Source organism: Nicotiana tabacum, chromosome 7, assembly GCF_000715075.1.
Source record: "Nicotiana tabacum cultivar K326 chromosome 7, ASM71507v2, whole genome shotgun sequence".
In the NCBI taxonomy this organism is placed as follows: Eukaryota; Viridiplantae; Streptophyta; class Magnoliopsida; order Solanales; family Solanaceae; genus Nicotiana; species Nicotiana tabacum.
In genome coordinates, this window is record NC_134086.1 from 150,803,820 (window position 1) to 150,826,713 (window position 22,894).

General features: G+C 37.5%; 1 protein-coding gene across 1 annotated transcript; it reads right to left on the reverse strand.

The window, feature by feature from the left end:
- Positions 1-5,074: 5,074 nt before the first annotated feature.
- LOC142162357 (uncharacterized) lies at positions 5,075-22,356 on the reverse strand. The gene is made up of 5 exons (XM_075218704.1): positions 22,110-22,356; positions 21,507-21,632; positions 20,240-20,888; positions 19,828-20,002; positions 5,075-5,359 (listed from the first exon to the last, which is right to left on the reverse strand). Exons 1-5 carry the CDS (start codon positions 22,354-22,356, stop codon positions 5,075-5,077), a joined length of 1,482 nt encoding a protein of 493 aa, XP_075074805.1.
- Between the last annotated feature and the right edge of the window lie 538 nt (positions 22,357-22,894).

A 22,894-nucleotide genomic window follows, 5' to 3' on the forward strand; every position in this document is an offset into this window, starting at 1 on the left:
AGAAAAGTAACTATCGCTTTCAGGGATCTAGATGAGAAGTATGGTTTCAGCTATATAAATCTCCACAGACGGCACCAAATTGTTTGACTCAAAAAGATGTTAAAACTTTTTAGTCAAATCAATCAAAGAAGAAGGGGTAAATCGTAGCTGAAAATAATAATCTCTAGAATAATAACAAGTAAAGAGAAGAGAGTTGCAGAGTTTCTTTTCTTTCAAGATGATAAATTTCCCAGAATCTTCACCCCCTTTACAAGGTCCTTCTTTCCCCCTTATATACTAAAGAGAAAACATTCAGAATCATAAGAGATAAAAATACAAGGAATATTTGACAGAATATTCTCAATGTCTCCTAATGGGATTACATTTCTACAAGGGTCGTACAATTTCTACCTTTGCGTTAAGGTCATCTTCCTCGGGACGCCGACTCGAAGATACTCGATCATTGGTCGTACTAATCATAGGTCTAGGTCGGTCAAATTTGGACCCATACATTTAACATTTAAATTAAAAGTAATTGCACAGTATATTTATAGATTGGTCCAATTTTGGAAGGTTGCAATTGTAAAGCTTTTACTGCTCCTACTTGATCTAGAATTTTCATCAAGCAATGTCAAAATATAAATAATTAGATATATTAAAAAGTCAAGGGGTGTATAAAAAAATCTATCGAGCGATATAGTATAATTTTTCGGTGAAGGGGTGTCGCTTAACGCCCCTTGGTTCAACGTGGCTCCATCATTGCTCTTAGTGGTTTTGCAAATTCTTTGTTATTCCATCAGAAAACGGTTCAAAATGCCCCTAAACTTGTGTGTGGCGATCTCCCCTGGAATTCCTGGCATATCTGAGTGGGAAAAAGCAAACAAATCGGCGTTGTTAGTTAAAAACTCATGATACTCACCTGCCTCCGAGAGGTTGTGTCCAACATAGGTCTTTTTGGTGCCGTCGGTGTTATCTAACTGGATGGGATCAAGGTCCTCCACGGTTGCTCTACAAGCTTCTACAATGTTAGGGTCTTTGATGGCCTCTACTTGTATGTCGGGTTTGGTGCCCGACATGGTTGACAGCTACGCTTCCGTGCTTGCTCCTTTTAGCTGCTTGGTGTGTGTACAATCTTGGGTGATCCGATAGCATTCTTGGGCGGTATGTGGCTCGCCTCGGATGTTGAATATCCTCCATCCATTTCAACATCCTGACTACTTCTTGCCACATACCTATGCAATTTTCGGTCTTGTGTCCTTTTTCTTGGTGGAATTCACAGAGGACGTTCGACCTCCTGGTGCTTGGGTCCGATTTTATTTTTGCGGCCACTGTACCTTCGTGCCCAGCTTTTCCAGTGCGTACACTATCTCTGAAGGGGAAACACAAAAATTATGAGCAGATAGTAATGGAGGCATACCTCTTTCGTTTCGGAGGGGTGCAATGTGTCGCGACACGGCGTCCGCGTGTCGTGGAGGGGGCGGGTTGGATTTACGGATATAAGGCTGATGCCTTTCTCGATTGAAACGTGGTGGTTGATCTCTTCGCCCATCGTTACATCGATCTCTCCTTGTCTCGGTCTGGACCGATGTTAACCGCTGAAACGGCCCGTTCAGATCATCCTTGTCTGCCCTGACCTTGGCGCAATATGCATTGTGGATTTCTTCCTATGCGGTAGGTGGGTACTTCATGAGTATACTGAGCAATTTCTTGGTCGCCATTGATCCATTCCTGTTCAACCCATTTTGAAAAGCTGTTACTGCCATCCCTTCTGACACGTTTGGTAGACTTATCCTTACTCTGTTGAATCGGGCCAGGAAATCCCGGAGTCCCTCGACTCTACTAGACACGGCTTGTAGACTCCCTAGGACTGACCTGCTCTGATACCAAGTTTGTCACACCCCAACCTTGTGAGGTGTGGCTGGCACCCGATGCCCGAAGGCCCGAGCGAACCAACCATGAGATATGATCCGAAATATAATAACCTGCAGGTAGAAGAGCCCAACACGACATATATATATATATATATATATATATATATATATATATATATATATATATATATATATATATATATATAAACTAGGCCAACAAGGCTGTAACAACAGTATAACAGCTATCCAGAAGGCCGATAGGGCGATACGAAAAATATATATATACAATGACCGCTAGTCTGCAAGCCTCTAAGAGTGTAAGACAATCTCAACAGGGCGGGACAAAGCCCCCGACATGCCCAAAACCACACATATACATCTGTAATAGTACCTATGGACTCAAAGTCAGCAACTCCGAAGAAGTGGAGTGCGAAACCCAACGCTGATCCTGGGGGTCCTACTGAGGAGGCACACCACTCTGTCTATTCGAACCTGTGGGCATGAACACAGCGCATAAAAATGCGTCAGTACGAAATATGTACTGAATATGTAGGGCGACAAGTGTAACATGAAAAATGTAATTAACAAGAGAAGAGACATAGAGATAATTTAAATTCTGAAACTAGCCTCGGTAGGAAACTAAAATTCAACATGGATATAAATGTATGCTCGTGACACCGTCGTTCACTATCGCTACTTATAATATATCACATTATATAATAATAAATCCCTCTGTGGGGCTATAATATCCATAACATACCCGGCCATAATAAAGGCTCGGTAGAATCGTACCCGGCCACGTGAAGCTCGGTAATCCCAACTGATCAGTGGTTACACAATATGTGTCATACCCGGCCGTCTATAATGCGGCTCGGTAATGAAAGTAAATACATACATATACTAGATCATAAATTATATAGGTGCAATGTGAAACCAATCTTAAAAGACGTATTCTAAGAAGAGTTGAAGTGGCCTATCATCATTCTTCCCCGACTATCATGGTTGTGGCTAAAAATATTTAATTTTCAACTACGAGCCAACAAGTACTAAGAACATGAGAGTTGTGTATTATGAGTACCTTTGAAGTAAATGTTACTTATTCATGATTTATATGAACGTCGAAAGGAGAACGAGTAAAAGGCTCTAGTTCTTTTTAAGCAAGGAACAAGGAAATCCGAGAATTCATAGATATCCTCTAGAGTAAGCAATCTATGAGAAAAGATCAGGTCTAAGCATCTTTATAAGTTGAAGGTGAAATAACTCGAATCCGACGAGACAATTCGATAAACGTTTATTCGAATTCTAGTCATGCCGAAAAGTATAGTGAAAGCCCTACATACCTTGTCGATGGAGTTATATACTGTTTCCAAAACCTCAAAAGCCTTAGGAATGATTTCCTACATAATACAAACCATTCAAAATCAAATTCAAGCTCATAGCTTAAATAATTCTTCATTTAGACATTTACGCGAACAACTTGTGGCCATGAATTTGTAGACTCTTTTGTAGATTAATTTCCCCCCAACACACCACCAAATTTTACTTTACTACATCTCCTCATCAACAGAATTCCATCCATGTCTTCACAGATCCAAACAACACAATAAAATCATATAGAACAGCCCCAACAATCAAGCCATATTAAGAGAGGTTTCTAAAAAAAATCAAGAATATTTCTATAGAGGTTTCAACTATTTCTTAAGAATTCTTACGGTAGAAGTTTACAAAGATCAAAAGTTTATTCGAATACGACGAGATTAAACAAGTTCTGCTTAAACAAGTTCGCGGGTCGTTCTGCTTTGCAGGTTTCGACAATGATCCTTCCGCAGGTTCACCTACGGAAACCTTGTTACGACTTCTCACGAGACAATTCGATAAACGTTTATTCGAATTCTAGTCATGCCGAAAAGTATAGTGAAAGCCCTACATACCTTGTCGATGGAGTTATATACTGTTTCCAAAACCTCAAAAGCCTTAGGAATGATTTCCTACATAATACAAACCATTCAAAATCAAATTCAAGCTCATAGCTTAAATAATTCTTCATTTAGACATTTACGCGAACAACTTGTGGCCATGAATTTGTAGACTCTTTTGTAGATTAATTTCCCCCCAACACACCACCAAATTTTACTTTACTACATCTCCTCATCAACAGAATTCCATCCATGTCTTCACAGATCCAAACAACACAATAAAATCATATAGAACAGCCCCAACAATCAAGCCATATTAAGAGAGGTTTCTAAAAAAATCAAGAATATTTCTATAGAGGTTTCAACTATTTCTTAAGAATTCTTACGGTAGAAGTTTACAAAGATCAAAGAGGAAGTTAAACCATACCTTATATGACCAGAATTACTCAAAATTCGAAATTACAAGACGGAGTCTTGCTATGAAAAGTGAAACACCGAAGAATTCACGATTCCGAAGCTACCATGGTGTTCTCCATCTTGAGGATGACTAAATTGTTGTTATACTTGGCTAGATGGATGGGAGAAGTTTGAGAGGAAATCCCTAGGTTTTTGGTTCTGTTTTGGAGAGGATAAAACGCAGGGGTTCTGTTTTAAAAATTGACTTAAATAAAGAAATTTTGACTAAACCCGACTAGGCACACTGTTCCCGTAACAGTGTGCACCCCTGTACGAAAATGTTAATATCTCTCTACTCTGAAGTCGTATTAGCGAACGGTTTGTTGCGTTGGAAACTAGACTCATAGACCTTCGATTCGGTAGGTAGAACACACCATAACTCCCAGTATATTGAGAGAAAAGGTCATCAACATTTTATCCAAATTCCAGTGAAATTTAAACCCGTAACTTGCGCGCGATCTTTGTCGAATTTTTAATCACAACTCAAATGACTTCCAATCTTAACGTATAACTATCGCATCATTTAAATATCTCATAGAAATTATCTTCCTACCGAATTATCCTATTTACAGCATGATAACGCCGAATACACAAGGTGTAACATTCTCCCCTCCTTAAGAACATTCGTCCTCGAATGTTAACGGTTAACCTAACTTCTGAATTTTTTTTTAAAAAAAAATTCGCCAGAGTTTCCCCTATAAATATGAATATCCAAAACCTGCCATCAGCCCAAACATACATATCTAAGGCCACACAGGGCTACACATCATAATAATAACATCAACTTGGCCTCACCCGACCATTTACTTATACAATAATGATAATAAGAAGGTTAGCCATAACTTAATTACCTTAACTGTCACTGGTTGATATATGTGCAACACCTGCCATGGTTGTCTCATGCATATCACCTGAAGACTCAAATAAATGAGGGTATCTGGACTTCATGTCCTCCTCGGCCTCCCATGTCATTTCCTCTACATTATTGCTCCTCCAAAGTACTTTTACTGAGGCTACCTCTTTAGTCCGTAGCTTACGGATTTGACGGTCAAGAATGGCAATAGGTATTTCTTCATATGACAAGTTCTCGGAAACTTCAATATCCTCGATAGGGCTTGTAAGCACGTGATTTTTGCCCTATATGAGAATTACTCCCAAAAAATTCAAACAAATAAAATAATTTTTCTTGGTGTGCAATTTTTGTGATATTTTGTGTAACTATTTGTATGTTTGTCTATGCATGTTTATTTGTTAAATTAATAAAAAATACAAAAATAGGCATCTTTTGCATTTTAGCATTTAATGTCCAAATGAACAATTTTATGCTTAATTATTACTTAATTGTGCGTTAATTGTTATTGGAAGTTAATTTGCGCTTTTATAACTTAATTTAGTTCTTAATAATAATTTAAGTACTTTTATAATTTAGTTTTAGAAAAATAAAAGAAGAAAAGAGAACAAAAATACAAAGAAAAATCGGATTGGGCCACTTCTTCAATTTCAAACCACAGGCCCAAATAATTGCCCAACTTTCCCCATGACCCGGTCCATTTCAAACCGGGTCGATCCGGTCCACTCCATTAACCCAACACCCGTTCTTCATTTTTGTCCAACACAAGACAAAACCAAAAAAATAAAAAATAAAAAGTGAATTATCACTATTAATAGTTTTATTTTTTGTTTTTTTTATATATAAAAAAATCCGAAAATATTTTATTTTATTTATTATTTTTATTTTAAAAAATATATATATATAGTAATTTCGGAAATGATTTTAAAAAAATAAAAAATAAAAAAATAAAAAAAGTAAAAGAATGTAGAAAATTTAAAAAAAGTAAAAAGTTTTAAAAAATTTAAAAGTAAAATAAGGTTGGAATTAAAAAATAAATATAAAGGTATCTGAAAATTTAAAAAATTTAAAGTAATTGAAAGTAGCATTTTTAAAAGAAAAAGAAAAGATAGTGGTTTGTTTTTTAAAGAAAAGTTAAATAAAGTGAGATTCTCTTTTAAAAAAAATAAAAAGTGGGATTTTAAATAAGATAAAGTAATTAAAGTTGGAATTTTAAAAATAAAAGTAAATAAAGGTGGGATTTCTTTTTCTAAAAAAATAAAAGCAATTTGTAAGTGGGATTTCTTTTAATTAAAAAAATAATAAAATAATAAAAAAACAAATCTGAAAATTTCGAAAATTTTGCTATAAATAGAAGAGAAAATTTAGGAAGAAGGGGTGGAAAAAAAAGAGGAAAAACTAGATAGAGAGAAGAAAAAAGAGGGGGCGGAGTGAGAAGTATACACCCGATATACATTCTGGATACACTGAATATACAAGGGCAGAATTCATTTTGGAGAGTTTTGAAGTTGAAAAAGAATAGTTACTGCTTCATTGCCTCGCTTAAGATCTGAAATAGTCAGAACCTTCCTGCCTTTTACTTCTTCTCTATACTTGGAGTCGTTTATAGTCTCCTGGGTTTTCTGCTATTCCTACTGTACTGGTTTGCGGTGTTGCTGAATCTGTTGTTGCTGTGTTATTACTGCTGTTGACTTCTCCTTCTTTTGTTCTTGTACTGCTGTTTCCAGGTACACATTTGTACAATCTCGGCTTGAAGCAAAAAATGAAATATTAATCAGGCTTTGTTCCTGTTGAATTCCTCCTGTTTAGATTTGTGGTTGAATATAATTTTTCTTTCTTCGTATAAAGATGTAGTTGAATGATTAATGAATAATGAGGTTGCATATGTATACTTTCTTCATCTAATAATGTTAGTTTAAATTAATCGGAGAATAATTAATCTGTTTTGATATTATGGTCAATCTCATGTTCTAGTATTATTGAATAACAGAATATAAAATGAAAGTAGTTTTTTTTTGTACAAACTCGATCGCAATTTTCCATTCGCATTAGCCGTAAACTAATAACTAATAAGTTACGTTTTTCAGCATGTAAATAATTAAGAGATTTTCTTTTATTTTAGAGACGAACTTAATAAAAAATATAGTCATTGTAGGTTTATCCTTTAAAAATAAAAATGAGACGAGCCTCGCCAAATAAAACGTATAGATTGCGGGGCCCTCACAAAATGTATGGTTTAATTAGAATTCGGAAGGACCGTTTAGCGAATTTCACGGTCTTCCCCAAAATAATAACGCGATAATCTCTTTAGGCGCGTGTTTAATATTTTACTTTCTTAAGCCTGGGTGTGCATTTCATACGACCCGAATCCAAATCCCAAAACATCAAATAAAACGTGTTCCGGATTGTGGGTGCATTTTATGTGACGTAGTCCAAAGACGTGTTTTAAGTGATGTTCACATTTCTTTTAAAAACAATAATAATAAAGCGGTTAAAAGATAAAATTTGCACATAAGTTCATATTTGTATAAAATCAGATAATCAAGCCGAATATAACAGTTGAGCGACCGTGCTAGAACCACGGAACTCGGGAATGCCTAACACCTTCTTCCGGGTTAACAGAATTCCTTATCCGGATTTCTGGTACGCAGACTGTAATATGGAGTCATTCTTTTCCTCGATTCGGGATTAAAATTGGTGACTTGGGACACCCTAAATCTCCCAAGTGGTGACTCTGAAATAAATAAACCAATCCCGTCTCGATTGTCCTTTAATTGGAAAAACTCCCTTGCACCCTTGCAGGTGCGGAAAAAGGAGGTGTGACAGCTCTGGCGATTCTGCTGGGGAATACTTTGACCCAGAACCACTGGTTCAGGGTTAGAAATTCGAGCTTAGATAAATTGTTATGTTTGGCTTTATCTGATTTTTACATGTTTTGAGCCTAATGTGCTAAATGTTGCCTTTACCGCTTTGATATTATCTGAACTGTATATAAACTGTGCCGAAACCTACTCTTCTTACCTCCGGGGATGTGCTTACTGGTTAAGACTCCCTATTCTATTAGTGTCATACCCTAAATAAAAGAGGCTCGGAAAGTTTCTAAGCCGGCTGGCCTTTTGGTTCCCGGACAGGAGCTCCTTCCTCAACTCGAGTGGTCCGCTCGGGTACACTGTCTAGAACACCGACCCAGGTTTTGAACATAGAATAACGTGACTTCATGTCGGATCCCTAGTAGGAACGCTTATTTGCATCACGTTGCATTTGACTTAGGGGACTCAACACAGGGGTTGGGTCCGTCTAGGACTAGCAACCTGATATGAAAAGGCCATCCTGATGCATCCTATTTGTTTTCCGTGCATTTATTTGTCTCGTGCCCGCATGCTGACCGGTGTTTGAATATTATGAATATTGTGAAATTGAAAAAAAGGAAATAGCGGTTAGGGAATTGATTGTTTATTTTTGAAAAAACCCAATACCCAAATACTGTCAAAACTCTGCCGAAATTTTGGAAAGAAAAAAAAACGTCTTATTAGTTTGTTTTATTAAAAGCAAAGGAAAAATAGAAAAAAAAAATCGTTGTTCTGTTTTGTTTTTCAAAAAAAAAATATATAGAAATATATAGTTTGTCTTGTCATAAAAATAAAAATTAAAAAGAGTCTTACTTTTTTAAAATGGGTTTTTTATGAAAATTCAAAAAAAAAAATAATAATAATAAAAAAAGAGTCTTTCATTATTTGTCACAAATATATACATGTATATATATATATCCAAAAGTTTTTATTTCCAAAAAATATATATATGTCTTTATTTTTTGCAAAAATATTTGTCTTGCCAAAAAGTCTAGAAAGGTTTTTAGACCCCCAATTTTCAAAAACAAAAAAAAATCCAAAAATATTTTTCATTATTAACTTCTTTAGAAAGTCTTTTAACTATTTTTTTTTTAAAAAAAAATGTATAATAAGATAGAAAAAATCCGAAAATATTTTTCTTCTGTCAAAATTGAAAAGAAAATTCAAAATTCAAAAAAAAAAAAATTTTTAGAAGCATTTCTTTTATTAAAGGTAAAATTCCGAAAAATATTTTCTTCTTCCTTTAGAATAAGAAAAAAAAACAAATTGAAATTAAAAAAATATATATATCTTAGAAGTCTTTCTTTTAAAAAGAAAATCAATCAAAAATATTTCCTTTCTCCTTTTAAAGTAGTTCTTTCACAAATTCAAAAAAGGAAGTTAGTTCATCTACTTATTCTTGATTGCCCGAACTACGCGAGTTTGATTCTCACCGGATGTGAGATACGTAGGCAACCCTCATCGGGTCCAACCCCACCTTTTGCTAAAAAAGCCAAAAATAAATAAATAACAAAAAATATATGTCAAATTTTAATTTTGGTGATGTTGTTTTGTCATACATAGCCGAATGTTCCCGAATTGGACGCCGGAAGGCTGACTTTGCATAAACAGCCACCTTTGGGTCATTTTTTAAGACTTGGTCCAGTTGACCCCCACAGCCTAAAAATCTTCGTCCCCGAGACGTTGAAAGGCCGTGTTTGCAATATTGACTTTTCTAATTTGAAAAACGATAAAAAGAGTTATAAATAAGTCAGGTGATGCTGTTTTGTCATAAATAGCCGAATGTTCCCGAAAGGGACGCCAGAAGGCTGACCTGGCATAAACAGCCACCTTTGGATCATTTTGAGATATGGACCCACACAGCCTTAAAAATCTTCGTCCCCGAGGTGCTGAAGGGCCGTGTTTGCAACATCAGGTTTTTATTATAATTTGAAAAAAAAACAAAGAGTCGGCGGTCAGGTGAATACCGTTTGAATTTTGTCATAATAAGCCGAGCCAGCTTCGGCCGCGTCTTAAACCGTTCTTGCCGAAATAGCCTTAGAGTATCTTTCAGTTGTCGAAAGGTTGTTTTCGTAAAAGAATGGACAAGTTGGTAAAGTGTCAAAATAATCCTCCCCAGCCTCAAAATTCATGTGAAGTTTGACAGGGGCCACATTTGCAAAAATAACCGTTTGGTTGCATTTGACAAATGGGGAAAGGAAGCTGGCCGTTGTTTTTGTAAATCTTTTGATTAGAATATGCGGGTTGTTTGATTTTCAAGTTTGTAGGTCATCTTTAAACCTTCGAAACCCAATTTGTTTTATTATGAAAATTGATAAAGAAAAAATGTTTCATTGCTTTTACCTTTCATTTTGTCCGAACTACGCAAGGTCTGATTCATGCGGGGTCATGATACGTAGGCAATCTCCATAAGATTCGACCACAACAAAAAAAAATGAAAAAAAAAAAAGACAGAAAAAAGAGAATGAAAAAACGAAAAAAAAAATGAAAAAATGAAAAATGAAAAATAGAAAAAAAGAAAAATGAAAAAATTTGAAGAAAAAAAAGAAAAGAAAAAAAGATGTTGTCAATAATGAGGACCGACTGAGTCCATTCTAACCTGTTTTGTTTTGAATCACAAAGTTAAGGTGGTTGGTTTGTGGTAAGCCGGACAATGACACCCAGAACATCTTGAAGAATCCTATTGGGAACTTGTTGACGGGTGATGATATTGAAGTTGGCAACGGTCTAGCAATACTGATGCAAAGCAAAATGGCTAAGATGCCAGTTTCGCTAAGTGGGAGGACGCTCCGTTCCTTGGTTAACAAGAAAGAAGCAGTTGGTGGCTTATTTTGTTGTCATTTCTGTTTGTTCGGATTATTAGGATTGTAATTCGGATTTTATTTTGTGTCAATATCTTTCCGCTTATCTTTCCGTTTTGTCATAGCGGTTTGTTTAAGTTTTGTCCAGGTTGTTTAGGATTTTATTTCGTTTGTTTTGTTATTCAAACCATTTCACCGGTAGTCTAGCACAAAATCCAGTCTTTTATTATTTCCATTCATCTTTTTGTTTAGTCTTTTTATCATTTTGTTCAGCGCCGATTCTAGTGACATGACATGCGCGCACAGTTTGGGCCTAATCTTTAAAGTTAATCATAAAACCCCGAAAAGGTGATCAGAACATTTAAAGGAAATAAGAACGGTTTGAGATTATTCGGAGCTCGAGTCATGTGGAACTGGGGCAAGTAAAACATAAAGAAAACCGTTAAAGGCAAGATTCGCCAAATTGACATAAGGGTCTTCATGATAATGAGAAGTGAGAGTGTCGCCCAACGGTGCTTTAGAAATGACAAATGAAAAGGCAAACGTGTGAATATAATTGTCAAGTCCAGCATCATCAGAAGAGACTATAAATCTTTATTGTGTTGTTTGCACTTGGCATGTTTTGAAGACTGGAATGACGAAGGCATTTTGTTCTGCTACCTAAACACTTTACCCTTCGTTACCCCTTTTGAGCCTTATTTATTTTCCTTCATACCCCTCGTTCGGAATTAGTAGCAATGAATAGAAAACGCAAGCGCGGCAGGTAAACAAAAGAAAAAAAGGAGAAAGAAAAGAAAACAACACAATAAAAAAAAAAAGGGGGAAAAGAAAAAAAAAGAAAAAAGAAAAATGATAACAAAAAAAACAAAAAAAAACAAAAGAAAGTCAAATGAAAAAGAGGAATTGGGAACTACGTTTGACCTGATTCCTCAAAGAGGATACGTAGGCGCTTCACGGCTCGGTCATAGTTTTGAAAAAAAAATATAAAGAAAAATCAATTAAAATATCCCCAAGCAAGAAACTGGGGCAAAGGTTGCATTTGTTGTAAATAAATCTAATTCCGAAGGTTGTAACTAATAACCCAAAATTAATGCATTTTTTGAGCCTTTAATACCTTTTTTTCTAGCCCTATCCAAAACCCACATTACGGTCCAAAGAAAGACCTTCTGATCAGTCTTCAAAAGATGCCAAGTCAGACAAATGAGAGTCTCCCCGGTGAGCATAACATTCTGTTCCACAGCAGAAAGGACTCTAATCCCCAGCAGAAAGAGTCATACCGGCGACACTCCAAATCCCCAGCTGGAAAGTGATACAAATGAGAGAGTCTTATCGGTGAAAACCTTCACAGGCACCATAAGGCGATGAAAGCTGAGAGAAAACCAAAAATGAGAGAGACTTGATAGTGAAAACCCTTCGGGCACTACAAGTCGAATAAGATTGAGAATTAGATGGGGAATCGCCAATTGAAGATCTTGAAAGATGATTGACGGTAGAGGATAGGCCACATGTGCATGTCATGACCATTAGAGCTGGTATCTCCATTTGATAGATTTTCATTTATAGTTTCTTTTGTTAAAGAGTCATCTTTTCTTTTGTCTTTATTCTGTTCCCTTTTATCTTTTTCCTTTCATAGAAAAATCCCCAATAGAGTCTGTTTGGTCAGAACAAGTGTGAACTGACTTCAAAATAGGCCATCAGCTTTCCAAAATGAGATCTGACTAGTACATCCAAGTGGTATAGTCAGCAGGGAACAAACGCGAGGCCAGTGTCAAAAGATATCCCCAACAGAAGGGAATTGACAGAAGGACTGACAAGTGTCAAGAGGGATACCATTGCCTTTATCAAAGGTTATAAACCTCAAGGCCAAAGCCCGTGGGCAAATCAAGGTGAGCAATGAGCATGATTTGGGAAATTCATACTAGACTAAAAGGTCGGGGAAATGCCAGTTTCCGAGCTATGCCACAAAAGAAGAGGGATATCCCCAGAAAGGAATTATCCCCAGCAAATAATATCATCCCCAACAAGTTGTGGAGCGCAAAGCAAGGAAGGAGAAAGGGAAAACCATCCCAGTAGGAGTATCACAACCAACCACCATGTTTTAAACTAACAAATTTTGTTTGATTTGAAACAGGTAAAGGAATGGGCATTGACGCCAGAAATGCATGCCACAAGGGATATTACCAAACTGGGGCAGAAAATTCCTTCCATTTAGAAAATTTTCTGTAAGTCAGGTACCCATGCGGGGAAAAATAAATATAACACCAGTCTCAAGGGAAGTGGTCTTAGAACCAGTGTTGCCCCAACATAATAAGTTTCAATGGAGGAAGTTGTTCCCCGGCAAAGGAATCAGAATCCCCCAGCAGTGTTATCCACGACAGCGTTATCCCCAGCTGATAACATTTTACCCCCAACAGGTAAGTAAATAATTCCCCAACAGTGTTATCCCTAGCAGTTTCGAGGAGTCCAACATGAGTTTGGTGAAAATCGGTATCCTCAGCGGTTCCTTTCGGGGAAAGGCAAAACGAGTCTCAAGGGAGTTAGTCTTCAAAGAAAGAAGCTAATAATAAAAAAAATTAAAAATTAAAAAAAAAAATTTGGGGAAGGTAGAAAGGGAAAATTCATCCCAAGCAAAATAATCCCCAGCAAGTATTCGAGATAAGATATTTTCAAGTCTTAAGGATATTTTGGGTTCATCCGCCATCGAATAGGATATTTTGGGTTCATCCGCCCTCGAATAGGATATTTTGGGTTCATCCGCCCTCGAATAGGATATTTTGGGTTCATCCGCCCTCGAATAGGATATTTTGGGTTCATCCGCCCTCGAATAGGATATTTTGGGTTCATCCGCCCTCGAATAGGATCTTTTGGGTTCATCCGCCCTCGAATAGGATATTTTGGGTTCATCCGCCCTCGAATAGGATATTTTGGGTTCATCCGCCCTCGAATAGGATCTTTTGGGTTCATCCGCCCTCGAATAGGATCTTTTGGGTTCATCCGCCCTCGAATAGGATATTTTGGGTTCATCCGCCCTCGAATAGGATATTTTGGGTTCATCCGCCCTCGAATAGGATATTTTGGGTTCGTCCGCCCTCGAATAGGATATTTTGGGTTCGTCCGCCCTCGAATAGGATATTTTGGGTTCGTCCGCCCTCGAATAGGATATTTTGGGTTCGTCCGCCCTCGAATAGGATATTTTGGGTTCATCCGCCCTCGAATAGGATATTTTGGGTTCGTCCGCCCTCGAATAGGATATTTTGGGTTCGTCCGCCCTCGAATAGGATATTTTGGGTTCGTCCGCCCTCGAATAGGATATTTTGGGTTCGTCCGCCCTCGAATAGGATATTTTGGGTTCGTCCGCCCTCGAATAGGATATTTTGGGTTCGTCCGCCCTCGAATAGGATATTTTGGGTTCGTCCGCCCTCGAATAGGATATTTTGGGTTCGTCCGCCCTCGAATAGGATATTTTGGGTTCATCCGCCCTCGAATAGGATATTTTGGGTTCATCCGCCCTCGAATAGGATATTTTGGGTTCATCCGCCCTCGAATAGGATATTTTGGGTTCATCCGCCCTCGAATAGGATATTTTGGGTTCATCCGCCCTCGAATAGGATCTTTTGGGTTCATCCGCCCTCGAATAGGATCTTTTGGGTTCATCCGCCCTCGAATAGGATATTTTGGGTTCATCCGCCCTCGAATAGGATCTTTTTGGGTTCCTCCGCCCTCGAATAGGATCTTTTGGGTTCGTCCACCCTCGAATAGGATATTTTGGGTTCGTCCGCCCTCGAATAGGATATTTTGGGTTCATCCGCCCTCGAATAGGATTTTATTTTCAAAGTTGTTGTTGAAACCAGGCGCCCACCTGAATAACGAGAGGAATACTTTTCTTGTCTGTCCATTGCATATTTTAGGTGCCCACCTGTATAACAAGGGGATACATTCCATGCCTTTACCAATAGGAGACGCACTTCCTAGGTCAAGTTTTACCAATAGGAGACGCACTTCCTAAGTTTTACCCATAGGAGATGCATTTCCTCCTAAAAGTTTAGTTTCACCCATAGGAGACACATTTCCTCCTAAGTTTAGTTTTATCCATAGGAGACGCATTTCCTCCTAAGTTAGTTTTTACCCATAGGAGACGCATTTCCTCCTAAGTTAATTTTAGAGTTCTACCCATAGGAGATGCATTTCCTCCTAAGTTTGTTTTAGTTTTACCCATAGGAGAGGCATTTCATCCTAAGTTGTTGTTAAAATCAGGAGCCCGCCTGAAGAGAGGAATGACGTTTATTTTTAAAGTTGTAGTTAAAATCAGGAGCCCGCCTGAAGAGAGGAATGACGTTTATTTTTAAAGTTGTTGTTAAAATCAGGAGCCCGCCTGAAGAAAGGAATGGCGTTTACTTTAAAAAGTTGTTGTTAAAATCAGGAGCCCGCCTGAAGAGAGGAATGACGTTTACTGTTAAAAGTTGTTGAAATCAGGAGCCCGCCTGAAGAGAGGAGTGGCATTTATTTTCAAAGTTGTTTAAACCTCGCCAACCTAAAGAAAGGAATGGCATTTTATTTTCAAAGTTGCTGAAATCAGGAGCCCGCCTGAAGAGAGGAATGACGTTTATTTTAAAAGTTGTTTTTGAAACCAGGCGCCCACCTGAATAACGAGTGGAATACTTTCCTAAAGTTTATTTTACCCATAGGAGATGCATTTCCTCCTAAGTTTGTTTTAGTTTTACCCATAGGAGATGCATTTCCTCCTAAAAGTTTAGTTTCACCCATAGGAGACGCATTTCCTCCTAAGTTTAGTTTTTCCCATAGGAGAGGCATTTTCTCCTAGGTTAGTATTGAAGTTGGGAGCCCGCCCATATAACAGAGGCATACATTTCTGTCCTTTCACATTATGTTCTAGGTCGCCCACCAGTAAAATGCGGGAATACTTTCAGTTCTAGGTCGCCCACCAGTAAAATGCGGGAATACATTCTGTTCTAGGCCACCCACCAGTAAAATGCGGGAATAAATTATGTTCTAGGTCGCCCACCAGTAAAATGCGGGAATACTTTCTGTTCTAGGTCGCCCACCAGTAAAATGCGGGAATACATTCTGTTCTAGGTCGCCCACCAGTAAAATGCGGGAATACATTTAACTTCTAGGTCGCCCACTAGTAAAATGCGGGAATACTTTCTGTTCTAGGTCGCCCACCAGTAAAATGCGGGAATACTTTCTGTTCTAGGTCGCCCACCAGTAAAATGCGGGAATACTTTCTGTTCTAGGTCGCCCACCAGTAAAATACGGGAATACTTTCAGTTCTAGGTCGCCCACCAGTAAAATGCGGGAATACATTTCAGTTCTAGGTCGCCCACCAGTAAAATGCGGGAATACTTTCAGTTCTAGGTCGCCCACCAGTAAAATGCGGGAATACATTCATGTTCTAGGTCACCCACCAGTAAAATGCGGGAATACATTTCAGTTCTAGGTCGCCCACCAGTAAAATGCGGGAATACATTCATGTTCTAGGTCGCCCACCAGTAAAATGCGGGAATACTTTCAGCTCTAGGTCGCCCACCAGTATAATGCGGGCATACATTTCATAATTTTGCATTTAAGCAACTTTTTAGTCTTGTACTACAGATTTTGGAATCAGTAACCCCACCAGAAGGCGGAAGGTTACAACAGGAATCCCCAGCAGTAAACAATAAAATCCCCAGCACCGGGAAGCAGAAGGTTGCAACAATAGGTCCCAACACAAATTCAGGCGCATGAGTCAAAAGGAAGAAAGGACGCGTCTTGAAAGAAGCAGCAGGTGAACATTAAATCATGCCCAGGATTACAAGTCTGATGAAGAGAGCCGTACCCACCAGAGGAACCGCCGAAAAGCTTGATGAAGAAAGCCATGTCCCTAGCGGACCAAGCAAAATGATGAAAACTGGTATTCAGAAAAGCAAAGGGCCGGTATCATTCCCAAGTTCAAGGAAGAAAATCATCGGAGGAAGCACAAGCCAACAAGAAAGCAAGGCAACAAGAACAAATTTCAGTCTAGCCTAGCTTCTTGTTTTCTTTTAAACACGGTGTAACAAGGAGATTGGTAAGCAGTGATAACATCATGCAACAACAGTAACATCGCAGTCCCACGGTAGTCCCAGCTACCAAAACTTCCCGAACTACATTAACATGATTCCCCTTTAGCTAGGGATATGTAGGAAACCTTTGAAGCAAAGGTTCGGTTAAATCTTTTTCAAAAAAATGCTTCACACGGAGTACTCGGATGGGCAAAAATCGCTCGCTTTATCTTTGCACGAAAACCCTTCGTGTCTTCGGGCAAAGAGGGGCAGCTGTAAGCACGTGATTTTTGCCCTATATGAGAATTACTCCCAAAAAATTCAAAAAAATAAAATAATTTTTCTTGGTGTGCAATTTTTGTGATATTTTGTGTAACTATTTGTATGTTTGTCTATGCATGTTTATTTGTTAAATTAATAAAAAATACAAAAATAGGCATCTTTTGCATTTTTAGCATTTAATGTCCAAATGAACAATTTTATGCTTAATTATTACTTAATTGTGCGTTAATTGTTATTGGAAGTTAATTTGCGCTTTTATAACTTAATTTAGTTCTTAATAATAATTTAAGTACTTTTATAATTTAGTTTTAGAAAAATAAAAGAAGAAAAGAGAACAAAAATACAAAGAAAAATCGGATTGGGCCACTTCTTCAATTTCAAACCACAGGCCCAAATAATTGCCCAACTTTCCCCATGACCCGGTCCGTTTCAAACCGGGTCGATCCGGTCCGCTCCATTAACCCAACACCCCTTCTTCATTTTTGTCCAACACAAAACAAAACCAAAAAAATAAAAAATAAAAAGTGAATTATCACTATTAATAGTTTTATTTTTTGTTTTTTTATATATAAAAAAAATCCGAAAATATTTTATTTTATTTATTATTTTTATTTTAAAATATATATATATATATATATATATATATATATATAGTAATTTCGGAAATGATTTTAAAAAAATAAAAAATAAAAAAATAAAAAAGTAAAAGAATGTAGAAAATTTAAAAAAAGTAAAAAGTTTTAAAAAATTTAAAAGTAAAATAAGGTTGGAATTAAAAAATAAATATAAAGGTATCTGAAAATTTAAAAAATTTAAAGTAATTGAAAGTAGCATTTTTAAAAGAAAAAGAAAAGATAGTGGTTTGTTTTTTAAAGAAAAGTTAAATAAAGTGAGATTCTCTTTTAAAAAAATAAAAAGTGGGATTTTAAATAAGATAAAGTAATTAAAGTTAGAATTTTAAAAATAAAAGTAAATAAAGGTGGGATTTCTTTTTCTAAAAAAATAAAAGCAATTTGTAAGTGGGATTTCTTTTAATTAAAAAAATAATAAAATAATAAAAAAACAAATCTGAAAATTTCGAAAATTTTGCTATAAATAGAAGAGAAAATTTAGGAAGAAGGGGTGGAAAAAAAAGAGGAAAAACTAGATAGAGAGAAGAAAAAAAGAGGGGGCGGAGTGAGAAGTATACACCCGATATACATTCTGGATACACTGAATATACAAGAGCAGAATTCATTTTGGAGAGTTTTGAAGTTGAAAAAGAATAGTTACTGCTTCATTGCCTCGCTTAAGATCTGAAATAGTCAGAACCTTCCTGCCTTTTACTTCTTCTCTATACTTGGAGTCGTTTATAGTCTCCTGGGTTTTCTGCTATTCCTACTGTACTGGTTTGCGGTGTTGCTGAATCTGCTGTTGCTGTGTTATTACTGCTGCTGACTTCTCCTTCTTTTGTTCTTGTACTGCTGTTTCCAGGTACACATTTGTACAATCTCGGCTTGAAGCAAAAATGAAATATTAATCAGGCTTTGTTCCTGTTGAATTCCTCCTGTTTAGATTTGTGGTTGAATATAATTTTTCTTTCTTCGTATAAAGATGTAGTTGAATGATTAATGAATAATGAGGTTGCATATGTATACTTTCTTCATCTAATAATGTTAGTTTAAATTAATCGGAGAATAATTAATCTGTTTTGATATTATGGTCAATCTCATGTTCTAGTATTATTGAATAACAGAATATAAAATGAAAGCAGTTTTTTTTTGTACAAACTCGATCGCAATTTTCCATTCGCATTAGCCGTAAACTAATAACTAATAAGTTACGTTTTTCAGCATGTAAATAATTAAGAGATTTTCTTTTATTTTAGAGACGAACTTAATAAAAAATATAGTCATTGTAGGTTTATCCTTTAAAAATAAAAATGAGACGAGCCTCGCCAAATAAAACGTATAGATTGCGGGGCCCTCACAAAATGTATGGTTTAATTAGAATTCGGAAGGACCGTTTAGCGAATTTCACGGTCTTCCCCAAAATAATAACGCGATAATCTCTTTAGGCGCGTGTTTAATATTTTACTTTCTTAAGCCTGGGTGTGCATTTCATGCAACCCGAATCCAAATCCCAAAACATCAAATAAAACGTGTTCCGGATTGTGGGTGCATTTCATGTGACGTAGTCCAAAGACGTGTTTTAAGCGATGTTCACATTTCTTTTAAAAACAATAATAATAAAGCGGTTAAAAGATAAAATTTGCACATAAGTTCATATTTGTATAAAATCAGATAATCAAGCCGAATATAACAGTTGAGCGACCGTGCTAGAACCACGGAACTCGGGAATGCCTAACACCTTCTCCCGGGTTAACAGAATTTCTTATCCGGATTTCTGGTACGCAGACTGTAATATGGAGTCATTCTTTTCCTCGATTCGGGATTAAAATTGGTGACTTGGGACACCCTAAATCTCCCAAGTGGCGACTCTGAAATAAATAAACCAATCCTGTCTCGATTGTCCTTTAATTGGAAAAACTCCCTTGTACCCTCGCGGGTGCGGAAAAAGGAGGTGTGACAGGGCTGATGCAAGAAGGATCACCTAAGAATTTCCGAAGCATGGAAATGTGAAATACCGGATGGATTGCTTCTAATTCTGGTGGCAGGTCAAGTTTGTAGGCTACTCGCCCAATTCTCTGAACAATCTGATATGGCCCAACATATCTAGGGCTGAGTTTTCCTTTCTTACCAAATCTCATTACACCCTTCATAGGCGACACTTTCAAGAATACCCAGTCTCCCACAGCAAATTCCAAGTCTCGACGTCGGTTATCTGAATATGATTTCTGTCGACTTTGAGCTGTACGCAACCTTTCCTGGATCAACTTTACCTTTTCTACAGCTTGCTGTACCAATTCAGGTCCTAGCAACTTTGTCTCACCAACATCAAACCAGCCAATAGGAGATCTGCATTTCCTCCCATATAGTGCCTCATAAGGTGCCATCTGAATACCGGCATGATAACTGTTATTGTAGGCAAACTCAATAAGCGGTAAATAATCTTCCCAACTTCCCTTGAAGTTTAAGACACAAGCTCGCAACATATCTTCAAGTGTCTGAATAGTGCGTTCGGCTTGTCCGTCGGTCTGCGGATGAAATGTTGTACTAAGGTTAACAAGAGTACCCAAACATTCTTGAAAAGACCTGCAGAAATTAGCTGTAAATTGGGCACCTCTGTCAGATATAATAGAAAACGGAACTCCATGTAGCCGAACTATTTCCTTGATATACAGGCTCGCATAGTCTTCAGCTGAATAGGTGGTCCTAACTGGGAGAAAGTGAGCTGATTTCGTCAGCCTATCCACAATGACCCAAATAGAATTGAACCTACGGCGAGAATTGGGCAATCCTGTAATGAAATCCATATTAATCGATTCCCATTTCCAAGCTGGAATCTCAATATTTTGAAGTAGCCCTCCAGGTTTCTGGTGTTCAGCTTTAACCTGCTGGCAGTTGGGACACTGAGCCCCAAATGTGGCTATATCTTTCTTTATGCCGTTCCACCAGTATAGCTGACGAAGATCATGATACATTTTGGTTGAACCAGGATGAACTGAGTACCGAGACTGGTGCATCTCTGTCATAATTTGCTTACGAAGCTCCCCAACATTAGGTACACACCATCGGCCTTTATATTTTAGAATTCCATCATCAGATTGCTCGAACAACTGCTTCTTCTGAAAAGGGATACTCTCTTTAATTTTGACTAACTCCGGATCCTCAAATTGACGCATTTCTACCTCAGCTACCAGTGATGACCCCGCAATATTTTGGACTACTACACCCTGGTCACCTGTATCATGTAGTCGTACACTCAGGTTAGCCAATTGATATATCTATTTAGTCATTTCTAATTTCCCAGCTTCTACATGCTTCAAGCTGCCCATGGATTTACGACTCAATGCATCAGCTACCACATTCGCTTTGCCCGGATGGTACAAAATATCCACATCATAGTCCTTCAGCAATTCAAGCCATCTTCTTTGTCTCAAGTTAAAGTCTTTCTGCTTAAATATATATTGTAAACTTTTGTGATATGTATAGATATCCACATGAACACCATAAAGATAATGACGCCATATTTTTAAGGCAAATATAACGGCTGCTAACTCAATATCGTGAGTCGGATAATTGTATTCGTGCTTCCGCAACTGCCTCTAAGCATATGCAATAACTTTTCCATGCTGCATTAGAAAACATCCCAATCCAACCCTGGATGCATCACAATATACCACATAACCTTCAGATCCTTCCTGAAGTGCTAAAACAGGTGCTGATGTTAAGCGTTTCTTCAACTCATGAAAGCTCCTTTCACATGCATCAGACCATTGGAACTTAACGGCTTTGTGTGTCAATTTTGTCATGGGAGCAGCAATAGAAGAGAAGTTCTCAACAAATCTCCGATAATAACCAGCTAAGCCCAAGAAACTACGAACTTCCGTAGGAGTTGTAGGTCTAGGCCAGTTTTGTACTGCTTCAATTTTCTGACCATCTACCTTAATACCTTTATCGGAAACGATATGCCCAAGGAAAGCCACTGAATTCAACCAAAATTCACATTTGGAGAATTTAGCATATAATTTCTGATTTTTCAAAGTCTGCAACACCACACGCAAATGATCCTCATGTTCTGCTTCTGATTGAGAATATACCAGAATATCATCAATGAAAACAATTACAAATATATCTAGAAATGGCTTGAAAACCCGATTCATTAAATCCATAAAAGCTGCTGGCGCATTAGTAAGACCGAAAGACATCACAAGAAATTCATAATGGCCATATCTAGTCCGGAAAGCCGTTTTCGGAATATCTCTCTCCTTAACTCGCAATTGGTGATAGCCGGATCGAAGGTCAATCTTTGAGAAATATTTGGCACCTTGCAACTGATCAAACAAATCATCAATTCTGGGTAAAGGGTACTTGTTCTTGATAGTCACTTTGTTGAGCTGGCGATAGTCAATACACATTCTTAACGAACCATCCTTCTTACGAACAAACAACACTGGTGCACCCCAGGGAGATGTGATGGGCCTGATAAAGCCCTTATTCAAAAGATCCTTCAACTGGGCTTTCAATTCTTTTAACTCAGCAGGAGCCATTCTGTATAGAGGAATAGATATTGGCTGAGTGTCTGGAAGCATATCAATAGCAAAGTTGATTTCTCTTTCTGGAGGAAGACCAGGAAGTTTATCAGGAAATACATCAGGAAATTCATTCACGACGGGAACCGATTGAAGGGTTGGAGATTTCATCTCCATATCATGCACTCGTACCAAATGATAGATGTACCCTTTTAAAATCATCCTTCAAGCTTTAAGGTAAGAAATAAACTTTCCCTTAGGCGCTGCAGCATCACCTTTCCATTCAATAATAGGCTCACTTGGAAAATTAAAACGAACAATCTTTGTCCAGCAATCTACATTGGCATAACAAGAAGCCAACCAATCCATACCCATAATGATATCAAAATCGACCATTTCTAGCTCATGCAAATCTGCTAACGTATGGCGGTCATGAATCTTCACGTCACAACTTCGATATACCCATCTAACTACAACAGACTCACCCATTGGCGTAGATACCTCAAAGGACTGTTGCAACAATTCAGGCTCTCTATCCCATTTACTAGCAACGAAGGGGGAGATATACGACAATGTAGAACCAGGATCTATCAAGGCATACATATCGATAGAAAAGACAGATAGTATACCTGTAACCACGTCCGGAGATGGCTCTAAATCCTGACGACTCGATAAAGCATATATGCGATTTTGCTGACCTCCTGAACCAGAAGCT

Excerpts from the sequence above, each read along its gene's own strand:
- LOC142162357 (XM_075218704.1), bottom strand. The coding sequence starts at position 22,356 with ATGGAGATGAAATCTCCAACCCTTCAATCGGTTCCCGTCGTGAATGAA. Across the intron at positions 20,889-21,506 it reads TAGTTTCTTGGGCTTAGCTG|GTGACCAGGGTGTAGTAGTC; the intron begins GTTATTATCGGA and ends TACATGATACAG. Across the intron at positions 20,003-20,239 it reads TTTACAGCTAATTTCTGCAG|ATCTCCTATTGGCTGGTTTG; the intron begins GTCTTTTCAAGA and ends GAGGAAATGCAG.